General features: G+C 34.5%; 1 protein-coding gene across 1 annotated transcript; it reads left to right on the top strand.

The window, feature by feature from the left end:
- The first annotated feature begins 4,662 nt into the window (after positions 1–4,662).
- Positions 4,663–6,642, top strand: LOC145564656 (uncharacterized). Its single transcript, XM_081624908.1, has 6 exons — positions 4,663–4,864; positions 5,267–5,369; positions 5,477–5,783; positions 5,874–6,105; positions 6,224–6,410; positions 6,501–6,642. Exons 1-6 carry the CDS (start codon positions 4,663–4,665, stop codon positions 6,640–6,642), a joined length of 1,173 nt encoding a protein of 390 aa, XP_081481034.1.
- Positions 6,643–18,262: the final 11,620 nt, after the last annotated feature.

Consider the following 18,262-nt stretch of genomic DNA (forward strand, 5'->3'; position numbering starts at 1 on the left):
TTTAATTTTCTCATTAGTAATAATATTTCATTCACTTTCTTCTTTAATAATGCTTCATTTCATTAATTTTTCTCATGCATAATCCATATTTTCATTTCTTCAAAACATAATGTGTATGCATGTGACATATTTCATTATTGACTTACTTCTAATCATCTATTTTCTGTTTAATGCTTCATTTCTTTAATTTTTCTCATACATTTTTTCATTTCTTGAAAAAATAATAACGTGTATGTGACATTATTTTGTGCTTGATTTGAAGAACCCCCAAAGCTACACCCGCTGCAAGTAAATGAATATCCAGGACTGAAAGGAGCGTACGAGATGAAGAAGATCGAAATCGGGTATTACCTTCGTGTAGACATGCCGGGAGTAAGTCCGCCTAATCTCAAGGTTATTACGGATATCAAACACAAGGAGATTCGTTTTCAAGGTTATAAAACATAGGAAGTATACATAGGAGGTATTTTTAAGGTATGAATCAAGAACAAGTTACCTTTATTTGTCATTGAATCCAAAATGGTCATATAGCGCTTAATCTTAGCCTGGGCATCCTTATCTTGAGTTCTGGGCATGAAATCAGATTTGAATCCAGGAAGCATTGATAAAAGCGGAGACATAGGACCCATGTTGAGGATATTCTGCAACTGCTCATACATCATTCTAAATGTAAACTTCCCCTTGGATAAATCTGGAGCCTGCTTAGATTTCTCATCTTTGCTAATAACCACTCCATTTATCTTTTTCATAAACCCTGGCAAGTTACTCATACCTATAAATGCAACCAAATAAATCAATCATCATATCGATTGTATAATACGTACCAGGAATTGAAATTGGAATACACATGTACAAATAAATAAAGAAAGAGGAAGTATATATATACCTAAAAGGCGTAAAACAAATGATTGGGTGTTGAACTCCTCAAAGTCTTCCATGTGTTCCCTGTTAAAAATTGACCAGCAATATTATAAGTAATTGATATTAATAGACAATAATAATCAAGATTTTAAAAAGAGATACAGTAGAGAAGTATAGTACCTGTTCAATAATTTTGCGCTTATTAAGACCCTCAGAAAGATGATCAAGATTGATATTGTTCTTAATATTGTTTATGTGGCGATTGATAAACTCGAAGTTAACATCAGCATCGCGAAGAGCATGAGTGATCTCATTCAAGCATTTACCGAGTACCTTCTTATCGATCACACTTGAATTATTTAGTTTCCGAAGAGCATTAGATATGCACCCCCCCTAATTCTGCTAACACCATTATTGCACCTTTTGTCTCAAACTTATGATGGCCAAAAAAACACTCTGCTTTAATTTTATGTAAAACTAACTCCTCAAACTAATTGTATTTCCATTGATCAAATATATAGACGACCTTGGAGACCTAATATGATAAAAATCAGGCCCAAAATTGTTGTAAACTCGTTTTTTGTTTGTTAAGTTTGGAAAATCAGTTTTCTTATAGTTTTCTTTTATCATATCCTACAATCATGGATATCCTAAAATCACACGTTTATTAATTGATAAAATATTGTATTTTTTTTAAAAATAATTTTATAAACGTATATAAAAATCATTTTTTTTTTCATTGCCTAAATTTTAATTTATTGTTGGTATTTTAGGAATTTTTATTTTTCATTCACCGATTTAGGAAGGAAAATTTAAATCTATTAATCTAACCTCCCTCAAAAACCTTGCTCGAAACCATCGAAAAACCCTACCCCACCGCCGATTTTTGGGTTTTCGAGTGTTTGGAGTGGTTATCGCAACAATTTTGCGGGTGTCGGGACGGGTTACGGTGGTGATTGGTTAAGGGGTAGGGTGGTTGTGGCTGGGGAGAAGGGCAGCAAGGAGGTGTTTGGGGGGAGGGCGGCAAGGAGGTGGTTGGTGAGTGGGCTGGCCGAACGGTGGAAAGAAAGGGGAAGGAGGAGAGGTTGGCCGGAATCCATGGGGGAAGACTTCTAATCATTTTTTTTTTTTATATTTAAAAAAACTGAAAATGAATTAAAAATTGAACATGAAAATTAAAAAAAAAAAAATTACCTGAAGAACGGTTGCAGGTTACTTTAACCTGATATAATATAACCCCCAAAAGTTTGAATTATTGTGGAATAATTGAAAGGTATGATTAATAAAATAGGACCGCGCAAAGGTTGGATTATTATAATCAAATTTTCTTTTTAGGAATTACCATATATCTTAAGTATAATTTTTCACAAATTCTATAGGGATGTCGGATGCGTATGGCTAAATCTTTCAAGTATGAACATGTTGATTTGTAATTTTGTTGATTCACAAACATATTTAAGAGTCAATATCTTTTGACCTCAAAAATAAGTTCAATTGTACAGTATGATTATATCTAGTCCCCAACTTATCAGTATTATCTTTTGGTTATTATTTTACCGTTATTTGTATGTTCATCATATACTTATAGATGTTTTCTCCTTGAGTAACAATTCAATTCTAATTTCTCAAGAAATAACTGGTTTATTTAATAAAAAATTCAAAGAGTTGAGTATATGGAGAGCCATGGTATATTAGAGGAGGGCACAAAAGAATATATTGGCCTTGTTTGGTAGTTAGCTTATTGGGCTATATTAGCTTATTTGACCAATTTTAGCTGATTGACTAGTCAAATAAGTTAATACAAGTGTTTGGTAGTAAGCTTATTTACCTCAATAAGCTGTTTTCCAAAACGTTGGGTAACCCAACGTTTTCAAAGAGTTGATTTGCTTTGGGGAAATGAAATTACAATTTTACCCTCTTGTAAACCTTATGACATACAATGAAGCAAAGCCAAATTAGTATTCTCACTTCTTCTCTGAGCCGTCCACCACTCCATAGCAGACCTGCTTCTCAACTTATCAAGGTTAGTTTTATCAATTTCTTTTCCTTAACTTGTATTTTTTCTTCCTTAATTTCTTTGTTTTGATTATTGTTTTTCAGTTTATTTTATTATATTTGTCATGCATTTTTTTTGTTAAAAGAAATTATCTATTTTAATCCAAATTTTAGCAATCCTTATCTCCTCCCCAAAAATTATCTCATGTTAACAAAAATTCGAAATCCTTGTTAGTTGTTACCCAGAACAATTCTGTTTTTTTTTTAAAAAAATTTAATTAAACTATATATGTGCCTTATTAACTGTTTTGGCTTTTAATTATGTGATTTTTTTTTTCTTTTGAATTATATATACGTTTATTTTTTTTTTAATCTGAATTATATATGCATTATATCAGGAAAAAAAAATTATACATCGGAATTTTATTAATTATCTGATTTTTTTTTTGGTCAGATATATCATGTATTGAAGACTACTGACAAAGTTTATCTATTGGGCCAATTAAGGTTCGTTCCTATACTCTAGCATAGATAATTTAGTGGGATTATTTATATTGTTGCTAAAATTTGTAAGTTATGTGATTTGATTTGATTTACTTTCAGTTTAGATCAAGAGTTTATCACAATTAATGTGCTTTTTATTGATTGTGAAAGTAGGGAAATAAAAATTGGATCATTTTCATGTTAAGGTTCGAATGTAGTTTATGATGAGATTAGAACATGTTCTGTATTCAAGTGGGAAATTGCATTCAACTTTTTTGATTGCTTTACTTTGGTAGAATAATTTATGTATTTCATATTTTATAGTTTGTCTATGTTTTATCATCTTTGAAATTGATGTAGAAATCAATTGAATGAAAATTTTGCCGTCTTATAATGAATAGATGGCACCCAACAACAAAAGAGTCAATGATGAAACAGAAGGTGGGGTGAATCGGGCTAATTGGTCTAAAGAAACTTTACATGTGTTCTGCGATTTGTGTATCAAATTTGCGGAGAGGAGTAAGGGTAAGCGTGGTTCCACAACCTCACAACGAATGCCATGGAAGGTGTTAGAGGTAGAGTTTCAAAAAAAGACTAACTTAGTGTATGAAAAGAACAAACTAAAAAACAAGTGAGATCATATGAGGAGTAGATGGAGCCTTTGGAAAGCTTTGAAAGGAAAAGAAACCGAATTGGGATGGGATCATGAAAAAGGGACTATAAGTGCTAGTGAGGAGTGGTGGAAAAACAAGATTGAGGTTAGTAGCTTACATCCCTTCACCTATTTATTATTCTGCCAATGTTAGGAAAACAATCCTTTTACCAATTTTTTATTCTGCCAATGTTAGGAAAACAATTTTATTTGTTTTTTTCCATAGGAAAATGCCCATCATAAGGCATTTCAAGATGAAGGGATTGATCCAGATTTGGAGTTAAAGATGGACCAACTGTTTGGAGTTTCAGTTGCTCAAGGGGTGCATAGGTTTACTCCGGTTCAAATTGAAAAAGAAGATGTTTACATTCCTTCCCCTCCGAGTGTTAATGTTGGTGATGTACCATTTCAATATGATGATGAGATGAGTGAGAATGAAGCATTTAACAACATCCAATCTAGGAGGGAATGGCAAGAAGTTTGGAATGATAATGCCTCCATTCCATCTCCTTCTCCTACTTCTCATTCTCCTACTCCACCATGTGATGAGTTCACTAGGAGAGGAAGTAAAAGGGTGCTTGAATGTAATGATGTTTCAAAGAGCTCTAAAAGTTGTAAGACTGAAACATAAAAAAAAGGGCTCTGGAATGTTACTCGAGAAATTAGATGCCATGGTGAAGATAGTTACGGAGAGAAACATGAAGGACATGGAATTAATGAACCTTGAATCTCAAAAACTTGACTCTTCTTCTTCTTCACTAGCCGATTCTTTGGCCAAGTTAGTATCGTTGCCTGGTTTAATACCCGGTAGTCAAGAGTTTTGCTTTGCTTGCACCTTAATTGAGGATCCCCAAAAAAGGATAATTCTTGATGGTATGCCGGATGATCACTCAAGATACCAATGGTTAAAATACTTATATGACAAGAGTGAAAAGAAAGAGTGATCATCATGGAACATAGCTAGGTAGTAAGTATTAGCCTTTTGTTATCGAAATGTAGGATATTATTAGTATTAACTAGGTAGTTTTATTTTCTACTTTTGTTATCGGAATGTAAGTTTAAGTACAAGATACTACGTACATGGAAAATAGCATATGTATGTATGTGCTTGTCTCATGATTTTTTGGATAGTAGTTCATGAGCTTGGTTTATTTTTTTTGTATAAATTATGCTCATTTTAGATGGTACATGGAAAATAGCATATGTATGGGTTAGTTATTTATGTGTTCATATTTTGTTGTATTTATCACAAATATATTTCTTGGTTGTTTATAGGTATGGACTCGCATGTTAAACGTAATGCAATACGTAAGAGGCGTAGAAATAATTTGTTTTGGGACTCGGTGGCTTGTGCATTGGGTTATATTTCTCTTATTATGTAAAATACATACATAAGGAGCCATGCTTCACTTCTTATATGACCGGAGAAAGATGGATTCATGAAATATTAAATGGACATGAAAAACGTTGTTTTAACATGTTTAGAATGACTAAGAATACTTTTCGACAATTAGCCTTTGATTTGGAAAATAAGTATGGGTTGCTTCCTTCAGAGAGAATGTCAACACTAGAGAAGTTGGGTATATTTCTATATGTCCTTAGTATAGGAGCATCAAATCGAGAAGCTCAAGAACGATTCCAACATTCCGGAGAAACCATAAGTAGAGTTTTTAAAGAAGTTTTAGATGCAACACAGGGTTTGTCAAGGGATATTTTAAGACCGAGAGATCCCGAATTCAAGGAGATTCCTAACCAAATTGCTAATGATACGCGATATATGCCATACTTTAAGGTAACAATTTTTTTAGATATTGTTGTTCTTATCTCATATCAATGAAATTTACAGTTTATACTAATTTAGTACTGATGTTGGTCACATTAGGATTGCATTGGAGCTATTGATGGTACTCATATAGATGTTATTGTTCCTGAGGAAGACCAATTGCGATACCGAGGAAGGAAAGGGACGCCTACCCTTAATGTATTAGTAGCTTGTGACTTTGATTTACTTTTTACGTATGTACTAACTGGTTGGGAGGGATCCGCTCATGATTCCAGAATTTTCCTTGATACAATAAGTAATCCGAGCTTAAATTTTCCAAAGCCTCCTCCAGGTAATTATTATCAGTAGTAAGAATTAAATTTTATTCATTATATATATATATATATATTAGTTTAGTTTACTAACATGAAATTATTAGCATAATACTCATTGCATACCATTTTGTTTAGGTAAATATTACTTGGCAGACAAAGGCTATCCTGAAAGAGAAGGGTACTTGACACCTTACCATAAGACAAGGTATCATCATTCTGAATTTCGTGGTTCAAATCCAAGAGGGGCTCGAGAAATATTTAATCAAGCTCATTCATCTTTGAGAAGTTGTATTGAAAGGGCATTTGGCATTTTAAAGGCTCGGTGGAAAATATTAGCTAAATTGCCAAGATATACACCATAAGATCAAAACAAAATAATTTGTGCTTCGTGTGCCTTGCATAACTACATTAGATTAAGCAAAATCCCTGACCCAGCATTTGTGATCATTGATAAAGATCCAAACTTCATTCCTCCTGAAGGCTTAGTGGATGGTGATTGTCATTCCATGCAAGAGGCTAGGCGTTTGAGTACTAACGAGATGACAAAAATTTGAAATGAAATTACTGCTAGTTTGATGGCAAATAGACAATCCAGAAGACGACGACGTATTTCTTAGACATAGATTTTTTTTTAATTTAATAGACATTCTCATTTTCCAATATCAAAAGGTTGTTTGCATTGTAACATTACAAAGTTCAGCTTGTAATATTTTTTTTCGATTTCATTGATGTTGTGCATTCACTATTGTTAATATAAAATTATTCTTGCAATGTTCATATAAAAAATGATCTTCTTTCGAAAAACCAAAAAAAAAAAAAATTTAAAAAATGATCTCACAACTTCATAAAATGAATTATATACAAAAATTATCTCATAATGTCATTAATAAAATTATATGCCTAATTATATCTACCATGTAAATTTGTTAACAATAAATACATATATCATTTATGAAATAACTACTTCTTCAAAGTTAAATATGCTAATGTCCTTATTGGTCATTTTGCAAACTCAAACAGCTTTAAGTAATCAGCTATTTACCAAACACTTTTATACAATCAGCTAACACAATAAGTTAGTCAAATCAGTTAATAAAATCAGCTAGTCAAAATCAGCTAACTTAATCAGCTTCAACTTTCAGCTTTCAGCTTTCAGCTTTCTCCCAAACAAGGCCTTGTCCCAAATCTAGGTGTAAAGTAACGAAAAAGGAGCAAGGTGGAAAGACAATAAAAACTTAAGCAGATGTAGGATGAAAAAAATAACAACTCGGTCAACTTATTATCCCTAACTTGAACATAAAATATAAGGAATTTAACACATAAACAAATTATCATGAAGCCATACTTGAGATCATACCGGAAAAAACATCAATCAAATCTGAATACCTGATAACAACCTAGAAACCTTTCTTCGACATCCACACCTATGCACTCCACAATCCTATAATGTTGATCTCTCAAAGTCCCCCTTTTCCTAGAAACCTTATCTCCGTTACAATCACTCCTCAACAAAGGTCTACAATCTATATAAACAACAAAGGGACAACCAGTTACCTTGCCACCTTTGGCAGCTTTAACTATGACAAAAGGCACTCTATCACTAACATTGGGAGCAGTGGCAACATTTCGCTATCAAATCAAAATTAAGAAAGATATTGAATATTACATATATTTTATTTTGGAAGAATAATCCTATAAAGATGAACCATCTCACTTATATCCGCATTTAAAAGAATGAACATAAGTAAATAACTAATAAAATGTCAAGTACGTACCATTCAGATGAGTGTAGTTTACAATTACATACAAGGCACTCTACAGCATATAAGCTCAGCATAAGACAGATAATGTAATCATACTGAAGCACTGGACCATCATACATTTCCTAGCTGAGAAATTTCAATTTTTAAAGTCCATCAAACATATAGAAAACTTGGTCTTGCTCAGCTGTTTGACATCATTTTTCTCTTCAAATTTCAAAATCTATTTTTGTCATCAAATGTTTACTCCCATTTTGATAAAAATTCGAATGCAGGACTACAGCATAAAAATTCCATACATAATACCAATAGTTTATTTCCAACTCCAAGAAGGTCTCATTCTCTATATTAATGTTTTAGGCTTTTAGCTAGACTAAATAATAACAACCAAAACTATAACATAAATAGCACACCCAGTTCTAGGATCAATAACAACATATATGCTACCCCGACTCTACACTTTACTTAAAGTACCTGTAACAAACACAAATACAACACTTAGACACTCCATATTGGACCAACACTTGATCCCGTTGTCGCCGCCATCGGACCTTCATTAACCGAGATACTGTTCCTAAGCTACAGTACGTAGCCGATATACTATTCCTAAGCGAGTTGGTGGATTCAGGTGACCGTGTTGAGGTGAGCCATATCAATGGTTGGTTGACTGGTTGTTGCCCTTGTATGCCCGCGGTTACCACCTGTTATAATGCCATTTTTTGTGTGCCTATACATATCTCACAACATCAAGCGAATGCACGGAGTATTAGAGCAATATTGTCTAATTTTTAATTTGTCTGATGCATTTTATTTGATTAAATGGTGAAAGGGAGATGAGTAATTGAGTAGGGGCACTTTTTATTTTGCAATATGTTTGGTGTTGACAATGTGGTATTTCGTATATGAAATATGTTGTTTTCTATAAAATCTAACTAACAAGTTTTACCCGTGTAATGTACGGGTCTAAATACTAACATGAACTTTTGCAAATAAATTGGAGTGCTACATGGCCATATTTACATTCCATTTTTTTTTTTCATTTTTTACCTTTGATTTTTTTTTTCTAATTTACCTTTAAAAAAATAGTTCTCTCAATCATAGTATCATACTATCATGTGTTTTATGAGGGCAGTTTTCCTATCTTCTTTTAATCTTTTTCCTCTCATCTAAACATATTTATATTTTACAACTCATATCCCTCTTTCTCCTCAAATCCCCCCTCTTTACAATTAGTGATTTTTTCTCCCAATTTTAATTTCAAATTATATTTTTTGCTCATGAAAATTAAAGTTGAAATTTAGTCAAATTTGTCTTCAATTAAGGTTCTTCCCATCAGTTTTATGTAAGTTCATTATGTTTCTCTTTCAATATCGTATTCAATTCCTAATGATTAGTTCATTTTATTCCAAGGAATTCCAATAGTTGCAAGTTGGTTGTGAGAACCACTCAGGGCCTGTTCACATTTACTGAACTGATTGGAGCTGAACTGAACTGATTGGAGCTGAACTGAACTGAGTTGAAATGAATATTTTATGAGAGAGGGAAATTAGGAGCTGAACTGAACTGAACTGAAATTAAGTAAATGTGAACAGGCCCTTAGTATTTACCATTCTAACTACTTCTCAGGTTTCCTTCTTAAAGTTGGTATATTCTTAAAGTTTGTTGACAATGTTTTAATTTTGGATTTGAAGGATTATTGATCGTTTATTCCTCTACTCCTAAAAATTGATGAGAAATCTATTTTTTTTTTTTTTTTTGAAACCAAAAATCTAGTGTTAATTTTCATTAATTGTATTTTTTTTTTTGATATAAATCTTTTTTAGCCAAAATTTAATCTGTGTGAGATTTATGGAAGACAACATCAAGAGTACTATTCTCACTTATGAAAAAATATCTGATCCATGAAATAATATCTCGGTTAACTATATCAAGACAATATATATATTAACCCAATATGTATAATGTTCGTTGAAATCCCATATTATTTTATTAATGTTTATTTTTTAAAAAATAAAAAATTACTAGTTATGTTAATTAGAGGGTAATAGGAAAATAGGTTTCCTCTCGCAAAAAAAATGAATGTAGTGATTTTTTTTTTTTTTTTTTATAAATTATTCATAATTTTTCTACGGTATCATTTGTTTTTTTAGGAATGTTTTAAATCATTTAAGATGTCATTTAAGAAGCCGTGATTGAAATACTAGTACTATAAAATCCAAGGTCACTAATCCATCCAAAAGTTGAGCAATTCAAGTGCTAGTTTTCAACTACTCACAAAAACAAAAAAAAATAGGATTTTGAACTGTGATGTATCACATGTATGATGTATGACATTCCGTACGTTACCATCTCATATTTTTCATGTTGCCCATCACTGTACTAAACCCAATATTAGACAAATGATCATTTATAGTTTATACTACTTCCTAAGTACGGAGTACTAAACAATAAACATACAATATTATGCTAATCTGTCTAGATCCCAATCACAACTTCACCAGATCATGGGTGGGTCCCTCTTTAATGTTGGATAGAGATTGGAAATTGGTTAGGCACATCTCGCATGTGTCCGTGGGTTAAGAATTATTATTACTATCAATACTATGTACGGAGTATAAGTACATCGATCTTATAGTAGTACGACTGTACGAGTACAATACAATGTTTTTTTTTTTTTGAAAAACATTGAAAATGTTGAAATATCATTCCTCAATAATATTTCTAACCAAATATTATTCGTTTTTGTACAATTGGAATATTTTCTCTAGGTTTATCATTCAAATTAAAATTAATTTACTATATGAGGATAAGGAGGATTTGAACTTATACTTATTTAGGCAAACATGATCTTAAATACTAGGATAATATCTTATTTGAAAATAAACATTTGTAATTTGCAATTAGTGGTTTGTGGAGACGGATGTACCATTCGCATGGTGCATCCGTTAAAAAAAAAAAAAAAGCAGATTGAACATTGTATAGAGATGTAAAGAACATTTAGTAATATGAAAAGAACATTTAGTTAAGGTGAAAAGAACATGTTATAGAATTGTAAAAATTAAAGAAATGAACATAACACTATCTTGTAAAGAACATCATGTTCAACCTTTGTCACATTATTCTCAAATTCAACATCTATATCCAAATTCAACAAATTTTAAAAAGGAAAATAAACAATGAGTTTTATGATTACAAAATATTCTAATTCATATCTAAAAAAGTAACACAATTAAAGAAAAATAAATACAAAATTTCATTCAAAATTACCTTCGATCTTTGATTAACAAATCTGTTAGATTTCGGGAAAACTCCTTGGGTTGGAGTGTGTACCATTGAATAATATATATAGTGTTACAATACTAGTCCTAATCTAGTTAGGAAACCTAGTACGATAAGAATACAAACTATATCACAAATATATACAAATATATCCTACTCTGCGACAAATATTATAATAATCCTATAATATCTATCACACCCCCGCAGTCGTAGCGGGAGGAGGGCGAACGCTAAGACTGGACCTAAATTCCAAAAATAAATCTCGTGGTAGGCCTTTGGTGAAAATGTCTGCAAACTGATATCTAGTAGGAACATGCAAAACCCGAACTTGTCCCAAAGCAACCTTTTCTCGAACAAAATGAATATCCATCTCCACATGTTTGGTGCGTTGGTGTTGTACCGGGTTGCCAGAAAGGTAGATAGCACTGACATTATCACAATAAACAATAGTAGCCTGCCGTAGAGGACAATGTAACTCAAGTAAAAGATTACGAAGCCAACATGCCTCTGAGACAACATTCGCGACCCCTCGATATTCCGCTTCTGCACTCGACTTAGACAAAGTATGCTGACGCTTAGATGACCAAGACACGAGGTTGTCCCCAAGGAAACAACAATAGCCCGATGTGGAACGTCGGGTATCGGGACAACCTCCCCAGTCAGCGTCAGTGTAAGTAATAAGTCGATGCGAAACAGTCGGATATAAATGTAAGCCGTGATCAATGGTACCCTGAACATAACGCAGAATGCGTTTCAATGCCTCAAAGTGAGGTTCCCGAGGATCATGCATAAAAAGACACACCTGTTGTACCGCATAGGCAATATCTGGCCTAGTGAATGTGAGGTACTGAAGAGCACCTGCTAAACTACGATACAAAGTCGGATCCCGAAACGGTGGTCCTGCATCTGCACTAAGTTTTGACTTAGTGTCAACTGGAGTAGCTGCAGGTTTACATGAGCCCATACCTGCACGCTCTAAAATCTCCTGTGCATACTTTCCCTGTGAAAGTAGCAAATAAGAGGGAGTACGGGTTACCGCTATCCCTAAAAAATAACTCAACGGACCCAAATCAGTCATAGGGAACTCAGTTTGTAACTGAGATATGATCCCTGCACGCAACTTGTCAGAAGAGGTAGTTAATATAATATCATCAACATATAGAAGCAAATATGCCATATCATCACCCTTTCGAAAAACAAACAGAGAGTTGTCACTCTGAGAGATGACAAAACCCAATTTGATGAGAAAATTTGCAAAGCGTTGGTACCAAGCTCTGGGAGCTTGTTTCAAACCATAGAGAGCCCTGCGGAGTCGACAAACATGAGTGGGTGCTTTCTGATCAATAAAACCCGGAGGTTGGCGCATGTAAACAGTTTCCTGCAAGTCACCATGTAAAAAGGCATTTTTGACATCTAGTTGATGTATCGACCACTTTTTAGCCATAGCTAAACTGAGAACAGTACGAATAGTGGCCGGTTTAACTACCGGACTGAAAGTCTCATCACAATCCACACCAATTTCCTGCGACCTGCCATCACATACAAGACGAGCTTTGTGCCTTTCAAGATCACCATTAGACTTGTATTTATGCTTAAAGAGCCACATACAATTAACAATATTCACCCCCGTAGGCCTAGGCACCAATTCCCATGTCCCTGTCTTAATTAAAGCACTATATTCATCATTCATCGCCGCATTCCAGTTATGGTCATTTAAAGCTTGTTTATAAGACTTTGGAAGGGGTGATTTATGATGATGAGGACCCGAAGGTTGAACGGTGAGGTTGCAATATTTCGGGTTTGGCTTAAAAATTCCCCGTTGGCTACGAGTAACTCGGGGAGAGGGAGGTGGTGGCCGAGTGGGTTGTATGGACGGTACACCACGCAATGGTGGCGGGGTATAAGCTGATGTTGGTGAACCTGGGCTGCTGGTCGTGTTTGGGCTGGACAGGGAAGTTCGCGGGCTTGCCGCGGCTGAAGGTGGGCTGTCGCAGGCTTGCTGCGATGTGGACTGGTGAGATGGGGAGGGCGTGGTTGGAAGTGAGCTGACTAAAGGTAGAGATGGGCCTCGGTTTTGAGGTGTGGTTTGTGAGCCACGAGTTGTAGATGATGGAGAGGGTGGGCCGTGGTTATGGGCTGGGGTTTGTGAGCCACGATTATGGGTTTGAGAGGGAGTTTGGGCTGTTTGTTGTGGGCTATGTAAAAAGGGATGCAACAAATCAGGAGATGGAGGATCATCCACCAAAAAATCGTAGTCAGTGTTGCGGAATTGTGCTAAATTCCGAAACGGAAAGACGGTTTCATCAAAATTGACATGACGCGAGATGATGATTTTATTGGTGGTGAGATCAAGGCACCTATACCCTCTATGATCAATAGGATAACCCAAGAAAACACATGGTGTTGATCTAGGAGCTAATTTATGTGGAGCTGTGGCAGACAAATTAGGAAAACAAAGACACCCAAAGACACGAATATGATCATACGAAGGAGTTTTCCCAAACAAGGCAAGAGCGGGAGTACTGTTTTTAAGGGCTTTGGTTGGCAAAATATTTTGAAGATAAGTGGCCGTTTCAAGAGCATAAAACCAATACGATGGGGGAAGAGACGCATGAAAAAGAATTGTACGCTTAATATTATTAAGGGTACGAATCATACGTTCAGCTTTGCCATTTTGGGAAGATGTGTGTGGACAAGAGAAGCGGAAAAGCATTCCGTGGTCAATACACTTTTGCTTAAACGGGTCATTATCAAATTCCCTACCATGATCACATTGAAAACATTTAATTTGACGTTCAAATTGGGTTTCAACATATTTTCGGAAATTTATAAATGATTGAAAAGCTTGAGATTTGTATTTTAAGGGAATTGTCCACACAAAGTGAGTATGATCATCTAATAAAACTAGATAATATTTGTGACCTTGAGCACTACGAATGGGAGATGTCCATAAATCGGCATGTATAATATCAAAAGCACAAACTGTAGTATTATTAGAGTTATCAAAGGGAAGTCGAGTATGTTTTCCTAATTGACATGAATTGCAAAATGTGGAGTCATGCTCCTTATTACAATAAATATGATTTTTAGACTTAAGATAGCTAAAAACTTGAGCTCCAGGGTGTCCTAGACGACTATGCCAAGTGGAAGGTGAGACAGCAGTAAGGGAAGTAGCAAGACAGGCTGACGGAGTGGTTCTGACTGGATATAGGTCTCCCGAACTATCACATCTCGTTATTATGTTCCCCGTACGAAGATCCTTCACAGAAAAACCAAAAGGATCAAACTCAATAGACACTAAATTATCAGAGGTAAATTTACGGACTGAAATAAGGTTCTTTATGAGTTGAGGTGCTAGAAGGACATCACGGAGGACAAGAGGTGTTTTAGTATGGGGAAGGGTGCCATGACCATAACCTGTTACTGGAATGCGATGACCATTACCAACTAAAATATGATTTTTAGTGCTTAAATTAAACAAGGGCAAGAGATTACCAGCGTTATTCGTCATGTGAGATGTTGCACCTGAATCCACGTACCACTGATTGTCGGGATTTGGAAGAGTCATCGTGGAGAAGGAGGATGCCAATTCCGTTGGTGTCATGGGCTGCCCGTATTGGGCTGAGTACGCCTGTTGGGGTCTCGGCTGGCCGAGAATTGATTGCTGCTGTTGGACTGGAAAAGGAGTAGGAGGTTTGGCCCAAGAAGCTTGCTGGGCCCACTGCTGAAAACTAGCCCAGAGCTGTTGCTGACTTGGGGCGGACTGATTTTGGGGGTTATGTTGGGCCTGGGCCGTTTGTGGTTGTTGGTTTTGCCCTTGGCCACGCCCCCTGCCTTTCCCTTTGGGTTTGCCTCCCCTCCCCTTGCTGCCACGCCCACCGCCACCACCACCCCTACCCTGTTGCTGCGGTGGTTGCTGCTGTTGGGCGGCTGCCGCGGTGGTGGTGGTGGTGTTGTTGTGTTGCGCTACAAAGGCTTGCCCGGAATTTTCCTTAGCCGATTTTCTTGACTCCTCTAACAAAATTCTTGATCTTGCTTCATCAAATCCGGGAAGAGGGCGAATTTGAGTGATGGATTGAGCCACTCCATCATAGTCCGAGTCAATTAAACCTGCACAAAGACGAAGAACCAAAGTTCTCTCGGATACGGGTTGACCAACATTAGCAAGTTGGTCTTTGAGTTCCTTCAATTTCTGACAATAAGAAGACACGTCTGGAAAATTCTCAACAAAAAGATTGTTAAATTGATTTTCAAGGTATATAGCACGAATTTCACCATTATCTTGAAAAATATTAGCGAGTCTATCCCAATTTTCTTGTGCCGTAGCATTCTTGTACAACACCGTGCTTCGTAAGTCTGCAGAAATTGTATTATAAATCCACTTTTTCACAATTGAGTCAAGGCGGTTCCACTGCGCCGAGGTGAGGTCCGTAGGACGAGGTGATTTTGGATCTATATGGTCGATAACATTGCAGGAATGACAATGAATCTCAAAGAGTTCAACCCAACTACCATAATTCCCTTTGTCACGATCAAGAATTTCCGGGACCTCATTCTTGATATTGCTAATAGAATTAGCAGGGTGGTAGTCGTTAGATGGTGGAGGAGGAGGAGGTGTGGGTTGTGGGTCATCATCCTTGGCCATTGCTAAGTATGCCGAAACAGTATGTTACTGGAAACCAAAATAAGATTTAACAAAGGAACTTAATGTTGCAGCAAAGTCAAAGTGAACCAAAAAACGGTAGCAATGTAGGTGATGAGATATACCACAAAGGATTAGAGTGTGTGGAAGAAACAAAGAAAGGATCGGATTTTTTAGAAAAAAAAAAAAAAATTAATTTTGTGGAACCCTAAAAAATCTAGGCTGTGATACCATGTTAGATTTCGGGAAAACTCCTTGGGTTGGAGTGTGTACCATTGAATAATATATATAGTGTTACAATACTAGTCCTAATCTAGTTAGGAAACCTAGTACGATAAGAATACAAACTATATCACAAATATATACAAATATATCCTACTCTGCGACAAATATTATAATAATCCTATAATATCTATCAAAATCCACATATTCACCTTCAATTCATTAAAAATCACTCCATTATTAAACATTGTTTAAAGCACCACGAAACTCGATCTAAATGCTCAGCCATCGTCTTCTATTAGAAGAATTTATTTTTCTCTATAAATTTTCTATTTCTCTCTCTAAAATTTTTGTCCCTCTCTCTAAAAAATTCAAACATACAAGTGAATTAAATGTGAGGAAATATACAAATTTCTAAATTGAGATTGGGAAATAATTACCAAAACTCTTCAATTATGGAACAAATAATTCATTTAAAGATTGAAAAGCTAGATGTTCTTTAAAAAAAAAATACTATTACGTTCTTTCTTTTTTTTTTTTTTTTTTTTTTGTTGAGTAAAAATAATATTCATTACATTATATTATCATGGTTTTTATTAATAGTAGGATGTTCTTTAAATATATACAAAGAACATAAAGCTGGATGTTTTTTAACAAAATAGTTATATGTTCTTTACAAAACAACTATATATTTATTACAAAACAACCATATGTGATGTTCTTTATAAAATAACTATATGTTCTTTACAAAACAACTATATGTTCTTTACTGAAAAACTATATGTTCATTCCGCCTTTTTTAAGGAAAACCGGATGCACGGAGTATGGTGCATCTGCCTCCATGATAAAAATTATTTCATGTAATTTGCAGTTTGTTGTTTGTTTTATTTATAGAACCTGAAACCATGCAACATATATCGAATTGTAATAGATATTAAAATTGTCTATAAAGTTTCCAAAAATGAAACACCTAACTTGCTCCTTAATTCAATAATAAAAACTTCTAGTAGTTAAAATGTGTATGGATAGGAGTTCAATTGAAGACATATTGAATTTGTATTCGTTTAGTAGTGGCAAAGCCATAAGAATATAAGATGCATAAAGTGTCGACCAATAACCATTTAAATATATTGTTTAGAGTAATTTAGAATTCGTTGATGTCCCATGACCTCAGTCACTATCTCAAATTTTGATACAAAAACCTAAGCTAAAAACTCTAATGTCAAATGTTAATCATGAAATCCAATACCTAACCCTTTTATATCTAGCGTAAATAATTTTATTATTGTACTATAATATCAAAAAAGCAAATTTTGATCGTTAAAATCCCCTCTTTCTTACTTTCGAAAACTATATAGTAATAGTAAATGTTTTTTTTTTTTTCTATGAAGTTCAATACAACATGTTGATCCTAAATTCATTCAGGTTACAAAGCTATCAATCATTCAAATCAAGATGATGGGTTAAACATTCTTATCCAATTAAAAAGAAAAACACAAACTTCATTATTAGGTCAAGATTCTATAAAGCAATGTTATCAATTACAATATCGACAACTCCATTTTCAAGATCATCCCACTTCATCACAACTTGACTATTTAACCTATGTAAATGTGTAGTCTAAGTCTAGCCTATGTAAATGTGTAGCTGTATTTACTATGATTGCACTATCATTCTCTGGGTACTTTAATTTGTATACTACCTCCATTTTATATTATTTGCAACGATTTGACATTTTTCATCTCTACTTTATGTCACATCATTACAAATAATATGAAACGGGGATAGTATATTGTACTATGCTAAGCAATGAGAAGTCACATAGGCTAGACTACACATTTACAAAGGCTAATATTGACATTGTGAAACTTTTATAAAACAATATTGCTCCATATCAATTACAATATCAACAACTCCATTTCAAATTCCTACTTTACCATAACTTACACTGTCACACGTCGAACATCCACAAAGTACTTACACTGTCACACGTCGAACATCCACAAAGTACGGTACTAAACTCTATAAAGAATAAGTCCCGACCTTAAGGAGCCGGGACTAGCACAAAAGTAATTGGGACTCTAGGAAATGAGTTTTTCTAGCATCTCTGCCCCTCTAATAAATTACAGCACTTAATTAATAAACTATGTAATACATTATTAATACTCCGTAATATGTACCACGTCATTTCATCTATTTTGTCATTTAATCCATCCAAAAGTTGAGCAACTCAAGTACTACGTATGTACTAGTTTTCAACTACTCACAAAA

Source organism: Chenopodium album, chromosome 10, assembly GCF_948465745.1.
Source record: "Chenopodium album chromosome 10, dcCheAlbu1.1, whole genome shotgun sequence".
NCBI lineage: Eukaryota > Viridiplantae > Streptophyta > Magnoliopsida > Caryophyllales > Amaranthaceae > Chenopodium > Chenopodium album.

What these genes read in the sequence shown, in the direction of transcription:
- LOC145564656 (XM_081624908.1), top strand. Translation starts at nt 4,663, where the DNA reads ATGGTGAAGATAGTTACGGAGAGAAACATGAAGGACATGGAATTAATG. An exon ending in GGTTATATTTCTCTTATTAT is followed by an intron (nt 5,370 to 5,476) that starts GTAAAATACATA and finishes TAACATGTTTAG; the next exon opens with AATGACTAAGAATACTTTTC. An exon ending in TTTTCCAAAGCCTCCTCCAG is followed by an intron (nt 6,106 to 6,223) that starts GTAATTATTATC and finishes CATTTTGTTTAG; the next exon opens with GTAAATATTACTTGGCAGAC.